Raw genomic sequence first — 21,791 nt, 5'->3', positions numbered from 1 at the left:
TGTAATTCCTACATCAATTAATCACTCAAGTCAATGACAAAACACTATTAAAAACACCCTCAGCAGCAGCTACACCTGATGCTCAGAAAAGCCAGGACTTTTGACATGAAATAACAGATTATATACCAAAAGCCACCTCAAAAGCACGTATTTCTGTTATTATCAATTAAAGCAACTCTTAGCACGAAAGCATTGCTTATGCATAATTAACCTTTGCAACAATACTGAATGATTATGTGTTACAAAGAAGAAATGAAAGATGATGAAAAGATCATGAGAAATAAACCACTGAAAGGTTTATTTCACCCTCAAGATGGTATTACGTCCTGCTCTGAAGAGCAGAACAAGCAGATGAGTAAAGCCAGTTGTGGTTACCCATGCAGTCAGGGGCATTTGGCACTAAATAAACTGAAGAAAATTATCCCAAAGTCAGATGTACCTCCTCCTTCTGATCCTTACAGGATTTGTTACAGGACGGACTCTATAAGGTGATATTAATTACTTTTTTTTAATTTGCTTATTAAGTATTGGGTAACAAATGCTGCTTTAGGGAACTGCCATACTTCATCAGATCAGAGGTTCATTCTCAGTCCAACACTCATCTCTAACAGTGTCTGAGGAAAGGTTTAAGAGCTGGGGCAATGGTACAGTGACATTTCTTTAGGCTGCTCTCTGCCTTTGTGAACTAGACACTGGCTGGCTGTATTTAGCAGCCTTCACTACAACTTTCTTTTCTGACCTCATCCACCCATTTCTGAAACCACACCCAGCATCCCGCAGCAAGGAACGCCACATGGTGTCTATATCCTCTATGGGGAAAAAAGAGCTCTTCCTCTGTTTTCTTTGTTTGGAGACTGATGTTTCAGTAAGGTTTGGGGTTTTTTTTCCTACGTCCCCTTGTCCTTATATCAGGAGAGGTAATGAGGAGTCATCCCCTTCCATAGTTGGTAGGATATTGTAAAAACCCAGAAGAGCAGGATTTGATTTCCCCCTCTGACATGCAGTGGAAAGCAGTATTTTTAGCAGCGTTCATCCCAAAGTCAAACTCTGCAAAAGACAGAGCAGTATAGCGACAGTTCATGCCACTCACTGAATGCTGGGCCAACCATCTTCAGAAGCACCGGGTGGCATTAATTACTTAACCATCAGTCCACTGCCTCAGAGGCTCATTATATCCACTTTTCTGAAGAATGAAAGGAATCAGCAGAGAAGAGAGCCAATTCTTACAGCAAACCAGAGACAGAAATCCAATTAGAAATGGGAATCTTTTGCCCTGCTTCGGGAGCAGGCATCCCCAAAACTGTTGTACCACCTGTATTGTTGTAGGTGCAGGTGATATGCATGCAGCCAAGCTTCTTCCTCTCCAAAACACTCCAGGCATTTCTGTTGCCTGCCGCGCAGCATGAGGCTCTTGGATCGCTGTTAAGGCACTAGTCAGAGCCTGGGTTAATTTTTGCCCTAAGCTGGACACTGCCCAAGATTAGATGTTGATGTCCTACAGCAGAAATGTGGGTTTAGATAACATAGGCCAAGCAGGTGTTGAAGGCTGTGAGCATTTCTGAAGCATGGTCTTGGGGCTAGGTGTGAGTGGCATATTCCTGAAGACCAGGGAAACCAGTATCCCTCTTCCTTGCCAGTCAAGAGAGGAGCTCTGGGAGACAGCAAGCCAGAGCTCTCAGCCCAGAGTGGGCATCACCCTCCACCAGAGCCTCTCCACCAAGTGCTAAGGGAGGAAACTGGTTTCCCTGCAGTTAGCCCAAAGAGGCAACACAAGCCACAGTTCCTCAGCCTTGTGAATGGGAGGGCTGAAAGGACACTGGCCAGTGTGTACATTGCATTGCTTTTGTGAATGTCAGTAAAACAATTGCACTAAAGTATTCAATGGCCATGGTGTGAGCCACCTCACATGCTACAGAGCAGCTAAGGGGGCAGAGAGCAAGGTGCTTTGGGCTTGCTGCAGGCTCCATGTGCATTTCCATTCCTTGCTGCTGGGATAATTCATGCGGTCTTCCTTTGATACAGGAAGCTGTTCATACAGAGTTAAACAGAAACAGAAGGGAATACAGTTTTTAGAAGGAAATCATTGACTTCTCGGGCAGCACAAAGGGCAAAACAATAGCAAATGGCATCTGGCTTCTGTTAGGACATACAGCCTCTGGAAATTACAGCCCAAATGGATTAGACCCATCCAAAAGGCTGATCAGTGTCATCTGATGCAGTCAGCTTAATTCAGGATATGCCTCTTTTTTTTTTTTTTTCAGTGCAATATAAATTAAAAGAAAACAAAACAAGACAAAACCAGAAAAAAACAGTGGCAAATTAAATATGCATGGGGCCTAGGGAGAACTTTCCGTTGACTTCAGAATATAAAAAAGGAAAAAGCAATATACAATTACCAAAGCAAGTATTCAGCAGGTAAAAGTAAAATGGAAAGAACAGTCCCTAGCACCACAACAGGGCTGCCACAGAGCAGCTGCCTGAGCCTGCCAAATTCCAAGGGAAGACGAGAGAAAAACAAGCCCACTGTGACAGAGCAACTCAGAGGAGAGAGGCACGTCTTATAAATTATTTCACTACTATGAGCTGGACTCTGAATTCAAGGTGACCAGTTGCTGAATTGCTTGAACTAAGTTCGGCCAAGTGAGTCTAACAGCACTCCTCTTAAGGGGATTGCAAGCAAAATATTTCCAAGGACTGAGAAAAAACCACTGAGCTTCACCTACCCATTTTTGTTATGTGTGTTTGCAGGTCACTGTTTTTTTCTCCTCCTCACCTTCTGCCAATGCTGAAACATCTCTGGTCTAATAGCAGAAGGCTGCTAAGCAATCCAGCTCAGAACATTTTTATTAATGAACAAAAAGTTTAGGAAAAAAAACTTTAAAATATTGTATGATTAAAAAAATTAAACTAGAAAATAATTTTTGTGCTTCACTTGCTATAGAAACATAATTACTTCATTGTCTCCAAACAGAAAACCTTCCAGCATAAAGCAAATACGTGCACCACCACGTGAGATGTCTCCCCCATGTATATAGTACCTCAATAATTAGGGCATTCTCCATAGCTGAGGGAGATCACATTCCATCTCCTCCTGTGCCTAAGGAGATTCAAACTCTTTGGAGATAGAGACAATCAGAACATGTAGGCCATTTTGGGGTGGGTGGCTGTGACCTCCCCTGAAACTGCTTGATTTTACATTTAAAAAAGTGTCATTTCAGCAGGAAGGAGCATTAATGTGCAGGTGGGAGCTGCTGTCACACGGCCGAGAGAAGTCAGTCAGCAGGACCCCTGCTCCCACAGCTACGTGCATGTTTTACACAAGCTGGTCTTTGAACTGGCAGGGACAGTTAAATCATTGGAACTCATGGCCATGGTCAGTCATGGGATATGCTGTTTGCCGAGGGGACGTGACCAACGGTGGTGTAAGCACGTGAGGAGCTTCTCTTTAAAAAAGCAAGATTCTGAGGCTTTGCTTTCTCACTCCCTTCCCCATCACTACTGAGAGCATTTACAGCCCAGCTTGCCATCGATCTATGATGCTGAGAGTGGACTTTTTTTAGCAATGAATTCATAGTTCCCTGACACGAAGGAAGATCAGTGAGGTAACCGTAGTGCTTCAGAGAACAGAAGAAATGCGACGTAAATATAGTGATTACCAAAGGGTCTTTTCACTCCAGACACCACATGCATGGAGATTCACCCTCCCTCCTCTCGCGTTCAGCCTGGTTACACACAACCTGTCCTGTGCAAGGTCACCTGCAGGTCTTTCCTGCTGGCCTCTGGAGCCTTGACCAAGAAGGACACCCATTCATTCAGCTGTCAGTCATTCAGCAGCAGCAAACCTAATTATGTGTAATTATAGTAGTGTTAAAAGAGAAACCCCCATAGTATATAAAACACTAAAAGGAAATAAGCCATACAATGCAGGGCATCTGAAATGAGAGCTCAGGGTCGTGGGCAAAATTTTAATGCAGTGTCTCGATTTAAAAAATAAAAAAATAAAAATAAAAAATCAATCAGTAGGTTCTCCCAAGGCATTTCACCTCTAATTGAAGAGTGAATTGTGTTTACTTACCTGCTCATGTTCTTGACTGTCTCTCTGCAAATGAATCGTGATTACACTACATAAAACCTGGTGTTTGGCTTTCTTATAATCCCATAGGACTAGATTCCCCACTTCCAGACACATATGTAAAAAAAAGACTGAACTCTAAAAGATACCTGTTCAGCGTACAGAAAAGAAAAGCGTTTTAAATATGGGTTGTACTCCTTCCAGTTCCTGCCTCCAAGGCTGAAGCATGGAAAGGAAAGACCACCCATCTTAAAGGTAAAATAAAAGCTGTTGCACATTCAGATTAACAATGGTCAAGGGCATTGTAGGCTGCTGTCAACTCGGTTGTACCTAAAATTGTACCATGGCACATACAGATTTTATGCACAGAAGGATCTCAGGCTTTTTTATGATGCGTATGCATAATTCCAGAGTGCTCAACTCCTGCTTATTTTAAAGGTGTTCCAAATGGATAAAAAAATACAGCTTAAGTGAAAAATGACATAGGTTTTTTTTTTTCTGGTAAACATATTTGTGACTCAGATGTGATCACTGAAGCAGAATGAGGAACTCCATGCAGCATTTATGAATGAAGAATAATTTATCACAACAGGCTGGGAATTTGAGTGAGCATGGACATAACAATGAGAAACACCACAGGAATTAAAAAAACCTCCCAAAATTCTAGAAATTCTGGCACACCATTGTGCTGCATGTTTTAAGAGCCAAACCCCCAAATATATTGTTCATTCCCACTATTTGACCATGATGGATCAGATTCTGGGGTTGTCACTTTTTTTGTTGCAAAATGGCTTTATAGCTGGAGTATGAATAATTGGGTAGAATATGTCTTTGCAGCAGAAGAATTACTGGGTACTGTGGTTGCTACAGCAATGATCTTCCAGCCAGTGGATGGGATACCATGGGGCATCTATGTTGTCTTACATACAACAGTTGTATAGTCTCCTGAAGAAGTAGGACTTAGTAGAGGCTTGTAGCAGTGGTGAACTGCATTTGTGACATTAATGGCCCTAGGGATGGTAAAAGCACAAACATAGTTTAAGATGAACTGGTACATCATTCACTGAACATTTTCTGGGTGTCTATGCTACAATTTCTAAGTGATCTTAGCTGTTATGGTGCTGCACACTAAGACACAGGTATGTTGCCTTCTCACCAAACTCCCATAAGCCCATTAAGCATCATTCCCTCATTAGCTTCCCCTGAAACAAGACAATGCAGAACCAAAGGGAAGTTCACTCACTCAGAAACAGAGGAGACCAAGCAGGTGGTAGAAACATGACCTTTCTCCATGAGGTCAAATATCTTTATTGTGATTAAGCACTACAATACAGTATATATCCATAAAAAAACTCTATAGTGTATATAAATTATTCCTTCCATTCAGTAATTCTTCTTTTTTTTTTTTGTTTGTTTTCATTTTTTTTCATTTCCATTACAGCTTTGGTACAATGTGATTTTATTATATTTTTAAATACTTTTAGCTTCACAAACTCAACACAAAGTACAAAACTAATCCGAATTGGGGATATTACAATCTACACAGTGGTGTCCAGTGGTAGGAAAAAATCTTACCTCAATGAATTCATGTCACTAGCTAAGCTATAAAGGCATACCTAGCAGACATGACAAAAATATGCACCATTAACCAGCAAACATTTTTTTTTTTCAAAATTTATTTTATTTGATTTTTTTACAGATTTTTCCAGCAGCAAATCACTTGAGCATAGTCAGTACTTATGTCCTCAACTGATTATCCTGTTGTATTCCTCTTCATTTGAAGGCCATGAGTTATTTGTCAAATAATGCACCGCTATCCTCGTATATCCACACTAAGCCACAGTGTCAGTACTTGACCTGCCACCCTGCATTGTTAATGCTTGCACAGTTTGTCCTGCAGCTGGCAGAAATAACTGGAACGTTATTGGAGGGGCAGTGTGGGGCAATCAACCGTAGGTTGTTCTGTGGGGCAGGAGGTATGACATTACAGTAGACAGGCATTCCAGTGGCTGTAAGTGTTCCTTGACCTGATTGATTAGGTAGCATGATTGGTTGTTGATATGATTGTTGCGGCAATCCTTGAGAACCCTGGGTCATTGGCACCTAGGCATGAATATGGAAGGGCATAGCAAAACAAAACAAAAAAAAAAACCAAAACAAAAACAACAAAAAAAAGTGATTAGTAAACAAATCAAAGATCCCAAGTATCACTATTTTCCTTCTAGCTGAATTTGAGTATACAACATACTTTGTCAAAACATGCCACCTTCTGATGCTCAGAACTGGTCACATCACTGAGGATTTTATTTGTTGGTGAGGTTTTAAAGAGAAATCCCTCTGTTCCCAGCTGATCTAGCTGAATATGAATTTCTGGGATCAGTGCAAACAGAAAACTCAACCCTGGCATATCTCAGCCATCTAAAACATCTAAAACCTTTCACTTGATCATTAACCTTTAAAACACATTTTCAATACAGTAATTCTGAAGATATAAGGGGAAAATTTTACCCACAAGCAATCCCCCCATTTCCATCTGGGTTGCTGCAGTGCTTTCAGAGAAGCTGAGAGAAAAGGTGAATGGCTGCTCCATCAGTGCCATCTATTAAAATGAATTAGATGTCGCTTAGTTTCCTGACTTTCCAGAGGAAATGGAAGCACAGGCCACCTTTCACAGGCTCTTGGCATGTCTCACAGAAACCAGGTAGAAAGTTGGGGAAATAAGTCTGGGTAACTCAAGGACTTCATAAAAATCAGTCCACTGCCTTCCCTCTCCCCAGAACCCAATAAATAAAAATCTATCTGATACAGCTTGTTATAGAAGACACGGTGAGATCCTTGGCAGGAGTCTCCACAGGTGAGTAATTTTCAACAGGGTCAGGCAAAGCCCTCAACTTCATTACAGGCAACAACACTGGACTGGCAGGAAAAAAAAGGAAAAGTAACATGAAAAGAACGGTCTTCTGTGTTTTGGTTTTTATAAAATTCATTTTCTTCACAGGGAGAAGTGTAATTCCTTCATAATTCCTTCATTCTCTGTGACATTTTACCCGCACTGCAGGCTATAATAAACAGTTCATTTGAAGAATTCCCAACACAGAATGAAAATTGGGAGGACTAAGAATACGTAAACAGGAAGCAAAAAAAGATGATTTGACTTAGAAGTGTATTTATCAGGAGGCCTCCTGCCACACGCTGTCCTAATGAAGTAATAAAGACCATTCTGGGATTACAAAACTTAATTTAATTAAGCACTCTCTGAGAAAAGCAGTGTTTATGGCTCCCAAGTACCTGATAAGATGACATGGCTGGATACTGCACCATCATGCCTTGCACCTGGTTTCCCTGTTGATTATTCATCAGGTTCTGGCTTTGGGGTGGCTGCTGCATTCCCATGAGACCCTGGAACCCCTGCTGCTGGTTCGGCAGGACAGGCTGGTAACCTGCGCGAGAAAAGACGTCTTCAAATACCCTGTCACTCGGAGGGCCCAAATTAAAACTGTTCTAAGGAACAACAAATGATCTCATCGTTTCTCCCCACATTCATCAAAAAAGTTGCTGCGTTTCTAGAGAAGCGTTAGTGGAAGAGAAAATTGAAGCAGAATAAACAAATGCTGTGAGCTGACAGCCCAGGCATGCTAACACGAGCAGGCAGTGCACTTTCCTCATGTTCTTCCACCCCGTGGCAGAGACCACCTTGAGGGAGCTCTGACTGCAGCACAGGCTTGTAAAGCCCTGAACGGACACAGGGTGCCCTGGCTACTTCCACAGAGGCAGAACTCCCACTGTCTTCAAGGACACCAGTACTCAGCCCTCACAGTCTAATTGGGTAGTTCTCTTTCAGGTCACGTTTCCTACCTTACCCTCTTACCTTTCCTGTAACGCAGCTCCCTCGCATGATATAAACACAGAAGGCTTTATTTAATTGCAAAGAACGTCCATATACATACTGTCTCCTATTTGCAAGGATTTTTATGTGATCAGAGCATATTAAGGATCATATTCCACTCTGCTAGTTTCATGTTTAGCAAAAGAGGAAAATCATAAATTAGGGAGCATCTGGTCCCCCTGTTGCTTGGTCGGAACACTGCTGAGACAAGCCACTACGCAGGGCTGAGAAGCTGGTGCTTCTGTTTCAGTCTGCAATTGGCTCCATGTTCAAAATCACCACAACATTCCAGGTTGCTGCTGGGACAGCTTCTCTAGGACTAGCTGAGAAATGGGTAAAGTCTGGATGATCTGGAGGGTAAAGCTGCTAATGAGGCAGAAGCGTGGATGGGAAGTGAAGTGTGAGTGGTGCCCTGCTTGGCAGCAAACAAGATCCAGCCTGAGAATAAGCCTTGCTGGATGGAAGCGGGCTGGCTGGGTGATGCTACTCTTTGGAGATGAAGGATTTTGCAGAAAAATGGGAAAGATGCAGAAAGATCTTGTCCTTGAAAAATACAGCCAGCCACAGACATTACAAATTTATGAATAATTTCTCCTTAAGACATTCTGTGTCCTTTAGCACTCATATTTTTTAACGTGCAGTTATGCAGTGTGCTATTAACTTTGTAGTGATGTTCTCAGAATAAGCATATTTCAGGCAAAGAATTATTATCAGATGGAGCAACGCTGTGTTATTTTTATATGAAAAATGTGTGTCACGTCTGCTTGATTTATATGTATGAATACAGTACATGGTTCAATATATTTCACGAATTGGAAATCACCACCCGGGTATTACTTCATTATGTAAGAAAAATAAAGTAATGAATGTCTCTGTTTCTGCTGATCTATTGTCAGCTGATAGCCTTTCCTCAAAATCTTTTCTGATGCCAGAGAAAGGCTGGGTAGCTCTCATCAATTTTTTGGCATTAAAAATGCCTTTCCACAAATATGAGATTAACATCTCCAGTCAACTGAGCAAAATAAAAAAAATAGAAAAATAATTCTATGAGTGATTAACTTGCTGGGATATAGCATCAAGCATCTCCTAAATGCACCAAATTATTATACATTCAAATTTGCTCTTTTCCTACGCACAAACACAGTGTCAGCATATTTTTAGTCACAAAAAATACCAACATCAGAAGTGCTGTAACTGAGTTTAAAGAAGGCTTATACAGCAATAATAAAATCAAGTCCTTTTCTGCTCCTGTATACCAATTATGGGCGGGAGGGGAGAAAGGACAGAAATAAAAAGTTTAGCACTACTATTCTGGTATTTGCAAGTTTAAGCAGAGATGAGTCAACTGACAGCGGAAGCAGCAACAGATAATTCATCTTATGTCACTCATAGTTGTCAAAGTAAATCCCAGATGTTGTAATGAACTATAGATTGATGGTGGACCAGGGATCAAGTTGGGGAATGCAATCAACCGTCAGACCTGGGCTCACAGGGTTGGACCGTGATGCACTGTCACAGGGTGGTGGACTGGTGCTCTCCAGAAACAGACAGACAGACACCACTGGGGCCAAGTAGAGAGACCTTCTGTTATCTCTAGTAAATATAATTGCATTACCGTTACTTTAGTCAGACTACTGCTGATACTCTACATGTTTGAACATGCAGCTGTCTCTCCATCTCAGCTTTGTCTTCCACATTCTCCAATAAAACAAATTCATTACCCAATACAGGCATGACTATCAAACCGAAACAAAAATTTATGGAAATTACTAAGTATCTACCCTTATGCTGAACATGTAGGCATGATCTCATGGGGGTATTACTATAAAATGTACCTCTGCCCTCAAGATCTCCTCTGTATTAGCAAACACTGCTTAGTACAATGGCACAACCACTCCACATTGTAGATGCAGGAATACAGAAAGGGCATGGGTTAAGAGCTGAGGTCCACTAGGCTATGGATTATTGTTTTAACAATATTATTACTCTTCAAGGACTTCAGCAATTTCTCCTGCCCATCGGGCATGTGCACTCTCACCCCTGTCCCAACTTGCAGAGTGCTGCTTATACCCCTGAGTGTCAGGAGACCTCTTTCCTACTCCCTCTGCACACCCTTTACAATGCTCTGTCCACACAGAGGGCCCTCAATACAAGCAGAAAAATACTTCCCACGCACTCTAACACAACTCCAAGGTGATTAGATGGGAGCAAAGAGGTATTAATGTACAAATCTGATCGCCTTGTCTCCTGAACCTTCTTTGCTGGTAAGGGAAATAAGGTCACTTTTTTGGCCCAGAAGGAGGTACTGTGGTCTCTTGACCATTTGCTCCCTTGACTTATGCACATAAACAGGGATATTTAAGAAGGTTCCTGGCCTGCTTGCATTCTTGCAAAGATGCTGCTGTCATATCTTCCTCACTTAATATTCGTGGACTTCCTTTTTATGATCAGTACCCTTTGGAATACAATGAAGTAATTGATGTCAGACCTTGATGCAACACCCCAGTACAGCATTTGGGCAAAATCCAGCATCCTCTTCAAGGCTCTGCAATTCTACTGAAGCCACTTCACCTGATAGCAAAGTCTGACCCTTTGCTACGTTAAATATATGAAAAAAGATGTAAGTTCTTCCATTCCATCAAATATAAAAACCTGACAAGGTACAAAAATATACTCAAACAGTGCAGAGGGGGTAGAGAGTATTAGAGGGTGAACTGATTTCTTTACAACAAGCTCTATAAGCAAGAGAAAAATGCTGTGATAAAACAAAGAAGCCCAAATCCATTCTGCTGAACAGCTTCTGTTTCAGTACAAATGCAAGGGGAAGGAGTTGGCACTCTACATGGCAATCCATTTGAACAAGCAGTTCTAAGCATCAGAAACCAACTGCTCTGAATTTCCTACCTCCGCAGCCCAAATTCTGCAACTCTGACCCTGCATACCATGTAATATTTGAAATGCATCATTCAGCATTTATAGTATTGTATTGATGTCTTCATATGTTTTTGTGCCCTGGCCAGAGAAAGAATGGAGATGGGAAAATTAAGACTCTGCATAGCTGATAGCCTTAATATATCAATGTTTTAGGAATGTTCATGAAACTGTATCATTCTAGCAAATATTTTTTTTTTCTTCTTTGAGGACACAGACTACTGGAGATGGGTATTGCCCCAGAATTATTTATTTTGTATACACACACCAGTTTCAATCCTCAATTCGGCTCTGCCATGCACTTAACATGCTATTTATTTTTCAATGAAACGAAAATAATAGTGTTCTCAATGTCTCGGGAACTGACTGCAGTGCACGAAGGCCTGGCATTGCTGGGCAGAGATGGATGTTTTGGAGCTTCACAGGTGTCAAGAAACAAGTGAGAACAGGAAGTGGCACCATACTTTCTGCAGGAATAGTTTTCTTCATACTTGCTCTGTTGCTCATTAGCTTTCACACTACATAAAGTGTAATCCTTAAAAGCCTCTTTACCGTCCCCAGAGAACATACATACGTGGGTTATTTTCTAATGGCAGTACACATCAGATGAACCATCCTATTACTGCAGGCTCCAGGGCCTCTTTACTGCAATTATATCATCCTGCTCTATGTTATCTCTGCTACAAAGGAGGATTTTTTAAATCAGGGCAAACATGAGAGACATTGTTAAACAACCAGAGGAACAAATCGTGCACAGAATTTCAATGAACACCTCAGAGGAAAAATAAGCCTTGGATTGCAGTCAAAATGGAAGAGGCCGTTATACCATGAAGGTAATTCTCTGAACCTTTACAGCCTGTATCACCATGCTGACAGTCAGCTAACTTAAACACCCCAGGGGGAGAAAGACTGCATGAAAGACCCAGAGATGTTTTAATTTCTTAATGGGGCTAGAGAGCTCAAAAGACAAAGCACAGAGGTTACACCTCTGCCAGTAATGTCACCTAGTGCTGGTGATTAAAGCGTATTTGGTGCTCTGCTGGCCTCAGCATACATCCTTCATGAAGAGTACATCCATGTTTGAGGGGCTTTTTTGTTGCTTATTCTAGATTTGAAGCATATATTAGCAAGATAGCTTTGCGATACGTGTATCGGCACTCTCTGTAAAGAGTAACCAGCACTTGGGCTGAAGAACACGGCAGCCTGGCCTGAGTCGCTGCAAATCTTATCGTACTCTTGTTGCGTTCTTATTACTTCAACAGAGTCCTTGCATCTAACTCCATCACATGCAAATGCAGAAATCCACAGCGGTTTTGATGTGAAGTAATTTGAGAGCTCATCTGCTCCCTTCCCACTTCACTCAGTGCAGTGCTGGGAGAAGCCGAGCCGTTGCCACCAGTAAATCCAAAATGCCAGTACCTTGGCAACACGCTGCAGTGGCTTAGGCAAGTAAAGCCCAAAAGAAATTCAAAAGGGAAACCTCAGCAGGGCTAACTGGGCTGGGTGTGATGCTACACAGATCTAGTTGTGCTCCTGCTCACCCTGCAACTACTGCAGTACCTTTGTGGTGCCCTACGCACGCCTATTATAGACCAGGTCAGCCTCTGCTGCAACTGCCACCAGGAGCACCAGGAAGAGACTGAATTTGGGCTCCCATGGAAAAGCCAAGGGGAGTGAGCACCACTTCTGGGTGCGGACACAAAGGAATACCCTCTGATGTACTGAAAACAATCTAACAGCAGATTCTGCACCCAGCCCCATGTGCTGTGCTCATCACAGGGGCTTATGTTTGAAGAAGACTCCCCAAAACTGATAAGACCTGAGAAGAGAGCTACAAAAATGATCCAAGGTCAGAAAGCGCACCTCTGCCTGGGAGACCTAATGATCTCACTCTGCTCAATTTATTCAAAAGATGAAGAGGTATCTGCTGGCGGAGAGTTCTTGAACAGAATAGAAAACGGTGTAATAAAATTACATGGTTGGAAGATAAACCTAGAACTGTTCAGATTAGAAAAAAAAAATCAAAGTTTCAACAGACCTTATAATTAACAAGGGGGCAATTTACCCAGAGAGGAAGCACATTTGCTATCACCCGAAACCTCTAAAACAAAGATGGACAGCCTGCTAGAAGATATTCATCAGTTTAATAAGAAGTTCTGGGAATAAAGAGATGATTATAGTGAGCTCTGTGTCCAGTATTATTCAGAGCATTAAATTACATGTTCCAAACTTGAAATACTTATGAAAATGTTAGCCACTTAACTCTTAACACTTTTCCTGTCTTCCAAGGAAAATGACTAATCTATTGCTTGTGAGACAGGAGCTCCTGCCCAGCCTCTCCTCCCTGTGATCACACACTGGCAATGCCACCCAATTCCTTCTGCAGGGAGAGAGTTCATCTGTGCATGGTGGATATTCTAAGGGCTATTTCTGGCCTATTTTAGTGTACTTTGCCCTGGCTGCAGTAGTGTCCAGTAGGTTCTGTAGGCTGAAGAACATGATCGGTACCTATTCCCACAATTTTGCTAAGGCTACATTTTCCTTTACTTTTCAAAATAAGCTATGGGTAAAGTACTGAAGCGGCTAGATGTAGCTTTTACTCTATAATCACAGAAACTTACAATGTCCATGATAAGTTACTACTCAGAAAAGAAAAAATGTCACTGTAAAACTACAATTCAGTCATGCACACATCAGTAAATTTGGTAAAGTTTTTGGCAACTCACTTATTTGCCAAAAGCTCTGAGCTGGTCCATTCCAAAGTATTTGCAAAACTGGAAGGAAGAAAAAAAATGAAGCAAGCAGTTTGGCAAGATCAAACGCTGTGCCTTAGAATCATAGAATGGTTTAGTTTGGAAAAGACCTTTAAGATCATCAAGTCTAACTGTTAACCCAGCACTGCCAAGTGCACCACTAAACCATGTCCCCAAGCACCACAAAGAACCTTTTGATTCTCAGACACAAAATGTTATCTGTAAAACACAAGGAAAGGAAGCCAGGTTGGGGAACCTTGCGTTTAGGACAGTTGGCCAAGCTGTGGGAGGTATACACTGAAATCCCTTCCCAGCACCACTCAGAGCAGGAATTTGAGGCAAGGGATTTCTAGCTGGCAGAACAAAGCCCTTCCTGCTACAGGCATCCATCAGTCCCTCCTGCTGACGTTCCTTACCTCACATGAGACATTCAAGTACGGAATTGCAACCAGATGTTTCACCTCCTACACTGAGCATCGTCATTACCAGCTACAAAACCTCCCCATATACTGCCTGCTCTAGAGGAGTGCTGACCCAAGGCGTTGTGCTCAGGCTGTTTTCTCACGCTCAGCTGTTACGTGTTAGATTTGGGTGGCTGCTGGGGAAATTGTCTGGTTATTTTTTTTAATTATGCAGTTGGTCATTACCTGGACAGTTTCACCGCAAATGATGGACTAAAAGTCTCATGGAAAACATAAAATTAAGCTTTAAATTTAAGCTGATTTTGATTTTAGCCTCACCCCAAAGCGTCTCTGCAGTTTGGAATATTCTCAAACAAGATACACTAATGTCTCCCTGCAGTTATATCATTTTCTGTGTGAGTCTGAAGATTTAAACAGCACCTTGTGCAGCTGGAATCCAAAACAATTTGTAAACAATTCTGTAGTTTAAGCTTGGATCTAAAATCCAAGGCATGCTGCAAACCAGATCTGCCACAGTTGATGGATCCACTCCTACCGTGCCTGCTTTCCTTCTCAAATACACATAAAAATGTCTTGACCTAGTAAGATATTTGGGCTTTGTGTTCCACTTGAAGGCATCACAGATAATTTATGGGCATGAACTGGATACCATGTGAGCTAGAAGGACAAATATGTAATAACCGAATGCTAAAAGTCCATCCCTTTCCCCTCAAAATGTAAGACCATACCATTATTTTAATTAGTTTTCACACACAAACAAAGGAAAAAAACAAGAACACCTATGCCTGAAATAAAAGTCTTCAGAAGCAACAGATAACTTGGAGGTATGAGGTGGCTTATAATACACATAAAACAGCACATGTGGCACAGACCACACCAGCATACAGACTCCTTCCCCGTGGCACTCTGCAGGCTCAGACCCTCAAAAATAAGAGAAGCCTTTCACATAAGCCGCTTACAGTTTGGCTTCTTTCAACTTGGCTAAAAGCACATCCCACTCCAGCAGTACAGCTTGCAGGGGAAAGCATGGGGTATTATGCTAGTTTTGTTTTCAAAATTTAGAACTAATGACATCGATTCTTTCAAGTTGTGCGAGACCAAAACAATTTTTAGCTAATGGCACTCCAGCTACATTCACTGAAAACACATAACACAGTAAATACACTCCTAAGTGACCCGAATAATTCTCTGCAGAGTTGGGGTTATAAAACTGCAGGATTTTGAACTTAGAGTCTTGACACATAATTGCTGCCAGAATCGTAGCTCCCTGATCCCTAAATTTGCCACAGCTTTGCTAAGAGTACATTCATGCTTCCTGAACCTGGTAACAGACGTTTGTTGGCAGACCCACAGAGAAAGAGCCATATTCAGTTGCACTGAGAAACTCAGCAAGATGTATGTGCATCAGAGATATGAGCCAGTAAGATTTATTATCACAAGAGAAAGAAGAAAAATACTGGTTAGAGGACAGCTTGTCTGTCTTCCCCACCTCTCTTTTTCTCTCTAGTTTATAAAGCTACAAATCCCACAAAATCAATAGGGCAAAAATATCTTCATCCAGCTTCTTCTTTTGAAATTTGGAAATCTGCTGCAATTCTGCATTATTTCAAAGCAACCTATTCATTTTATTTGGTAAAAAGTGCCAATGAAAATACTCTGATATACAAGACACTTTTTCTGGATAACAGCTCTGAAATCCCCCATCTGGCTAGTTCTGTCCAACTGCTGGAGCAGGACCCGTCTTCTCCAGCTGAACTGCCCCTCCCTGTCCTCTTCATTTATTCTTCCTCAAAAAGCTATATAAAATCCTGGGTTTACTTGTTTTGGAACCCTGGGGCTGGAAGAAACCCAAAGCACAGAGCATCTCAAGAAGGGATGGTTTCATGTGCTACTTGAGACAATGCTACCAACCGGGGGCACTTCTCAGCTGCTAACAAAATGGGAAAAAAATTAAGGGAATAAGGCAACTCCCCTAGCAATGCAAACCCTCCCCGTTCAAAAGCTGTGCAGGCTCAGGGCCTCACAAATCTATTTTTTAACTCTGCTTGTCCTATATAAACCAGAATAGGTACATCTTTACAAAAGCTAAGAGAGAGCGCTTTGTTCACAGACTTTCCCAGGAATAGTCACTGCTTAAAACAAATGGCCTCTTCTGGGTGGCAGAAAGCTCCTGTTATGGGGGTTTAGATTATGCCAATGAGAAATAATGAAAGTTATAGTGTATAGCACACATGAGACTTAAAGCTTCTTACATGTGAATGAAAAACCCATCACATTTTCTTTTACCCTTTTTCTATGATGCCAAGTTCCAACTGCGGGAGACAAGGAATAGCATTACCTTTTAAAAACCATTTATATGCATGCTTGCTGTCCCAGGAGGGCAAAATGTTTTTGCAAAGAGCACTGAACTGTTATTTAGAGCCTTCTACTTCAACATCCAAGCAACTACCTTTAGGGCAAACATGCAAAATCATGGATACAATGAATTTATGGATCACTTAAAAATGCATACCCACCCTTCAGTTACTTTTCCACACCTTGAAAGAGTTGTTTTAAAACTCAGTGACCTCACTACCAAGCAAAAAGGCCTAGACAAATAAGAGATATGATTAAATACTTTCATTACGTACCTAATGAAATCACATACTGTAACATCTTCTGAGACTAAAATTTTAATTAAGGCAGGCTGGCATTTTGGCTTTCCCCCCCGCGCCTGTCCCCATGTTCCAGGGAAACAGCAGGTAAGGTCAAACAAAAAGCTTATGTGATAAAATTGCATGAGAGCACTCCTTGGAGACCTGGCATTATTAACAAGAGCATGAAGAAGGGCACAGTCGAACAGTTCAAAGATAAACGATTGCATTCAGTTTACTTTTTGCTATCAACTGGAGAACCTGAGAACTGTTATTTGACAAGAAATGTATATAAATAAGCATCAAAAAGAGCTTGGATAGATATGAATATAGGAGATTCAAGGTTGGGGAAATGTTCTTCTTCAGTTTAAAATCTGGATCTATTATTTTACTTCTCTGCTCAAAGGATTTCCAAATTATAGGGACAGCTTTAAGAACAACTTGCTACCAGTAAGTGGCTTGAGGCTGAAAATAAACCCGTTCTTGCTGAGAACCTAAAACCATGTCATTATATGACACTTTAATCACTTATTTTATTCCCTTTTCTATACACTTTTATTTTATGGTTTGAGACCATTTAGCACTGCTCCTGTTCTTCAAAAACTATGACAAAAATTATTTGCTCTTCTCCTTGAAGATAAACCTGAAAATAAATGGAGGGGCATCTCTCAGACACGGTATGTAACTCAAAGCTGCTGTGAAATTCAGAAAAGAAAATTCTATTTTTAAGACAAAATCCTTCTATCTCACTTCAGTAAAAATATAGAGGGAACAGCCAGCTGCAAGCCAAAATAATTGCAACACAATAATGCAGGGCTCCATTACAGCAGCATAATTCTGGTAAAGCAGCTGATCCAGGATCTTGGCACTTACCCAGACCCTGAAGCCTGACTTAAATGCATTAACCCAAAGTATGTGCAGCTGTTTTGGTAATCTGAGGCTTCTGCATTTTATTGGAGACAAAAAAACCCAAAAAAAACCCACAACAAAATCTCACTCAGCCAGCAAATGACACAGGTGATATAGAGAAAGGAGGAAAGTATTTATTGCTTTCGAACTAATCCATGGAGTCACGTGGGTTGGCAGCTCTGGGGAGATGGGCTTTGGAATGCATTTCCCTTTGGTCAGCACAATGAGCGAGGTCTACACTGGAGTGGTGTAGATGCCCAAAGCCAGCTGAGGTTCCTGCAGGGAGGTTACTACAGGACCTGGAAAACATTATTCTGAGTGGGGTGAAGCCTTCTCATCCCCATAGAGCTAAGCCACTGAAGGCAGATATTGCAAGCTGGTGCGTGGTTCTCATGACATCAGGGAGGTCCCGAATAGTGCTAGGGAAAAACTAAGTATAGTCCTTCTGCTCTCAGCCCCTGCCTGCCAATCCCACCGATGTTAACAAGGGTTAATGCAGATCCATGGGCAGGCCAATAGATCATTCTGGAGAATTTGTGGGTTGCTCTTAAGAGACCTTACTGTTTAAAGACCAAAACAGATGTATATCTAGTCATAGCCCTTACTATGGCTATAGACTGTTACACTGCTGTAATCTGCTGCAATTCCTCTTTATGGGATTTTTGATTAGCTAATATACAGATAAAACACCCATGTAAAAACTCATTAGCGTTGATAGTAAAATTCCTTTGGCATACGACATGCTGTAGGTCTTGCCTCATATTGTAAAGTGGCATCTAGAGAGATGCCCCTCCTAGCAAAACATTATAGTTTTCATTTAGAATGACTACATGACATTATGTTCAGGATTCTGCTGAATTCAGAGACAAAGTGTCCATACATTCTTGCAGAAAAATTGTGTTTTCTTGAAAGCTAAGATTCACAGTGAACTGTGAAGAAATGAAGCATATGATTTTTTTTTTTTTACTTTTTTTTTTCAGAAAAAAACCCAAAGCAATAGCTTTGGCTGAAGACTGCAAGAACAAACTGCTCTTTTCTCATCTCTCTATCCAGAAAACTATATTTTGCAGAACTGCAAAATGTAACCTTTGTTACAAATGTATTCATTTTTACATGGGAATATTTTTCATATGAAATGGAAAATTCCTGTAGTTCAGGGCAGGAATATCAATGCTGTAGCTGGTACAAACTTACACTTGGTATAAATTCAAACCTTTATTAAAAAAAAAAAAATGGCACTAGCAACTCTTAGTATACATACACATACACACACACGTGTCTGTATCGGTGGAAGCAAATATCAGATAACAAGGAGAGCTCAAAAACTTAAATAGTAGCCTGTTCATTGCAATCACTGGGCTCTAACTTAACTGCCTGCTTTAACGGTGGGATGCAGGGCACGTGACAGTTCCAGATTGCATGATGCAGCGGTCCAACGCAGGGCTGCCCGGGAGAGTTCATATAAATAATGAAAACAGTCAAGTAACATCAACTCAGGATAGTTCACTAGAGAGACTTTGTGATTGCATTGGAATGATTTCTTCACCTGAGTCAGGTGCCAATATGATCATTTTCCCCACCGAGTATAACAAGACTCGCCTTTCCAAGGACAGCAGACTTAGAGCTGTTATTTCCAGCCAAAAGTACCTGCAGACATGAGTGATGGGGCTCAAGATACAGGATGATCACAATAAACGTCCAAGTTACTGATAATCAGCTAGGCTACATGAACTGACTGTGCACAACTGCTCTGTGCTGAATGCAAAGCAAAGCAGGAGGCGGGTTAAGCCTTCGTGCATAAAGCAGTCTGAAAGCACATATGGTCGTAGCTCCTTAAATGAACAGTACCCTGTATAATACTCCCTGTATGTACCTGTGTGTGTGTTTCCATTCTGTTATATAAAACAGTTCCTGGCTATAGCGTAACAACTATTTGCAATACCCATTGGTTTTGTTAGCAAATACATAAGAACGGTGTGTAACGTGACAGCTAGCCATTCCAGCAAAATTTTGATTCAAAAAAAGAAGGAATACAAAATCAGCAGGATCAGATTTTCCATGCAAGCTTGAACCCACAGATTCACTGAATTTCAGCAGGTTCACCTCTATGTTACAGGAGTTTGATTTTTCTGGATTGCCCCCAAATAAATAACAGCAGGTGTGAGCAAATAAACTGTTGATCCCCATTTATTGCTCTGTAACTTAGCTCTTGATATTCTTGAAATATCTACCAGCACAAGCCCAGGCTGAATCTCTACCATGCCAGCTACCACGCAAACTCCAAGGAATAGCTCCAGTCCCTGCACTGAAAGATAGTGCATTCCTGAACAGGCAAGACAGCTGTAGATGGGAAAATAAGCACCCGGGAGAAATAACTTGCCCAGAGAAAACCAGCAGAACTGCACAAAACCTTTCTGGAAAATACGCCAAAATGTCTATCCACTGCCTTAGATAGCACTAGTGCTTAGAGCCCCAGCCTGAGCAGGGAGTGCTCAGGCAGGCTGCTGCTCACCAGCACAGTCATGGAGGGACGGTCCATGTGCTTTCACTGCTTCTACCGTGCTGTTTGCTTCCACACAGCTTCAGGTACAGGCTCCTGCCAACCTCCTGTGCACTGGAGGAAGGCTGCAGTGTGCTGGTCGTGCACAGGTCACAATACTGTGCAGCATTTTACTGAGGGCAGAATGGGGTAAATAACTGCCAGCACCATAAATTCTCACTAACAGTCTCCACTTTTCACTCTCCTAAGCTGGGCTTTGTTTGTGACTCAGCCTCAAGAAGCGTTTTAACAAACAGAACACCAACTGTAAATACCACCTACAACAAAGGCACGGCCGCTACCCGATGGCACACTGCTTCTGCACACATCTATAGCTTAATGTATCAAATCACTGAGCAAAAGGAGTTTTGTTTACTTACCTATAACACACGGGCACAGCAAGTTATAGGCTACATCCCCCAGCTAGATACAAACAGATGTAAGGATGATACTGAAGCCAACAGAACTTTGATGGAACATATGTCTGCCCATATGGGTCCAAGTGCAAAAATCTCATCATTTCCAAGGGCACCCATGCAGAACGTAATCCAAAGACTGTTGGGGTAAGCAATCAACTTTAACCAGCTCTGCAGCATATTAGGAGCACTCGCCTGCAACATAGTCATTACTCTGGCCACTATGCAGCAGAGCCTTTAAGCATTTGCTTAAGCATATGAGACTACTTCTTGATTTCAGAGCACTGATTTACAAGCTTGGATACACTTCTGGACTGAGGCCAGGGAACTCAGCCCCTTGAAGGAAGGGCTGGGGAGTCCTGTAAGGAGCAGGGAGTTGGACATGGTGATCCTTACGGGTCCCTTCCAACCCAAGATCTATGATTCTATGATCTCCAACAGGGGAGATACTGGCACATTTATTCACAGTGTATTCTTACTATTCTTTAAAAGGCTCCTGCGAAACTTGACCAGGCAGGTGGTAATCAACCTAGGAAAAAGAGGTCCCATTCCAATAAAATTCCGTTCTGCAATATACAAAACCAAATAATTTCTCAACTCTCCTTTTGCACAGTCATTGCTTAATCTAAAAAACCTAGAAGGTAGGGCAAGATGGGACTGTGTCTGCATTCACATATGGTCAATGCACATATCTGTACATATATGAAAGCACCATTAGACTAAGCACTGGCTATGTACCAGGAGATGCCAGCAAAGAATAAACCAAATGGCAACCAGGGATGAGTCTAACCTACTTCACTTCTATGGCACAGGAACAGAACACTCCCAGGCATGTTTACCTTGCAATTAACCCCCCCTCCTGTTTACTAGCAGACCCTAGTTTACTTCTCTTGCCTTTCTTAATTAAAAAGAGCTGTTAAAGAAATTGGGTCAGACCTTTTCTGCTACTAAAGCAATCATTATCATTAAGACCCTCCATACCCATCACTCCCTGAAGCAGAAGACAAAAGACGTGTAAAGTACCTGCATGTACTTTGCATCAGTCTCTGTTCTAGGCACCCCCTCCACTCTGTATCACTGCAGAAATGTAAACAGCAATAGCAATTCTGCCAGGCTTACAAAAGCAATACATCAGATTACTGCACTAAAAGTGGGCTGTATTATTTAGCTAGAGCTTTTTCTTGGAAGGAAGTGAACAGCAAAATCTACAGATGTAGTCATCCCAGTACC

The 21,791-nt window shown here is 41.6% G+C and overlaps 1 protein-coding gene across 19 annotated transcripts in view; it reads right to left on the bottom strand.

Moving 5' to 3' along the window:
• Positions 1 to 5,342: 5,342 nt before the first annotated feature.
• Positions 5,343 to 21,791, bottom strand: part of ARPP21 (cAMP regulated phosphoprotein 21) — a 146,083-nt gene continuing 129,634 nt past the window's right edge. For all 19 annotated transcript variants that reach the window (XM_056337997.1, XM_056337995.1, XM_056337996.1 and 16 more), the window contains 2 exons: positions 7,361 to 7,512; positions 5,343 to 6,175 (listed from right to left, as the gene is read on the bottom strand). In XM_056337997.1, the coding sequence (XP_056193972.1) occupies positions 5,918 to 6,175; positions 7,361 to 7,512 (410 nt within the window). In that variant the 3' untranslated portion in view covers positions 5,343 to 5,917. The remainder of the gene's footprint in view (positions 6,176 to 7,360; positions 7,513 to 21,791) is intronic.

Source organism: Falco biarmicus, chromosome 4, assembly GCF_023638135.1.
Source record: "Falco biarmicus isolate bFalBia1 chromosome 4, bFalBia1.pri, whole genome shotgun sequence".
Lineage (NCBI taxonomy): Eukaryota > Metazoa > Chordata > Aves > Falconiformes > Falconidae > Falco > Falco biarmicus.
The sequence above is the reverse complement of the archived record's forward strand: the minus strand, read 5'-3'. Positions and strand labels throughout refer to the sequence as shown.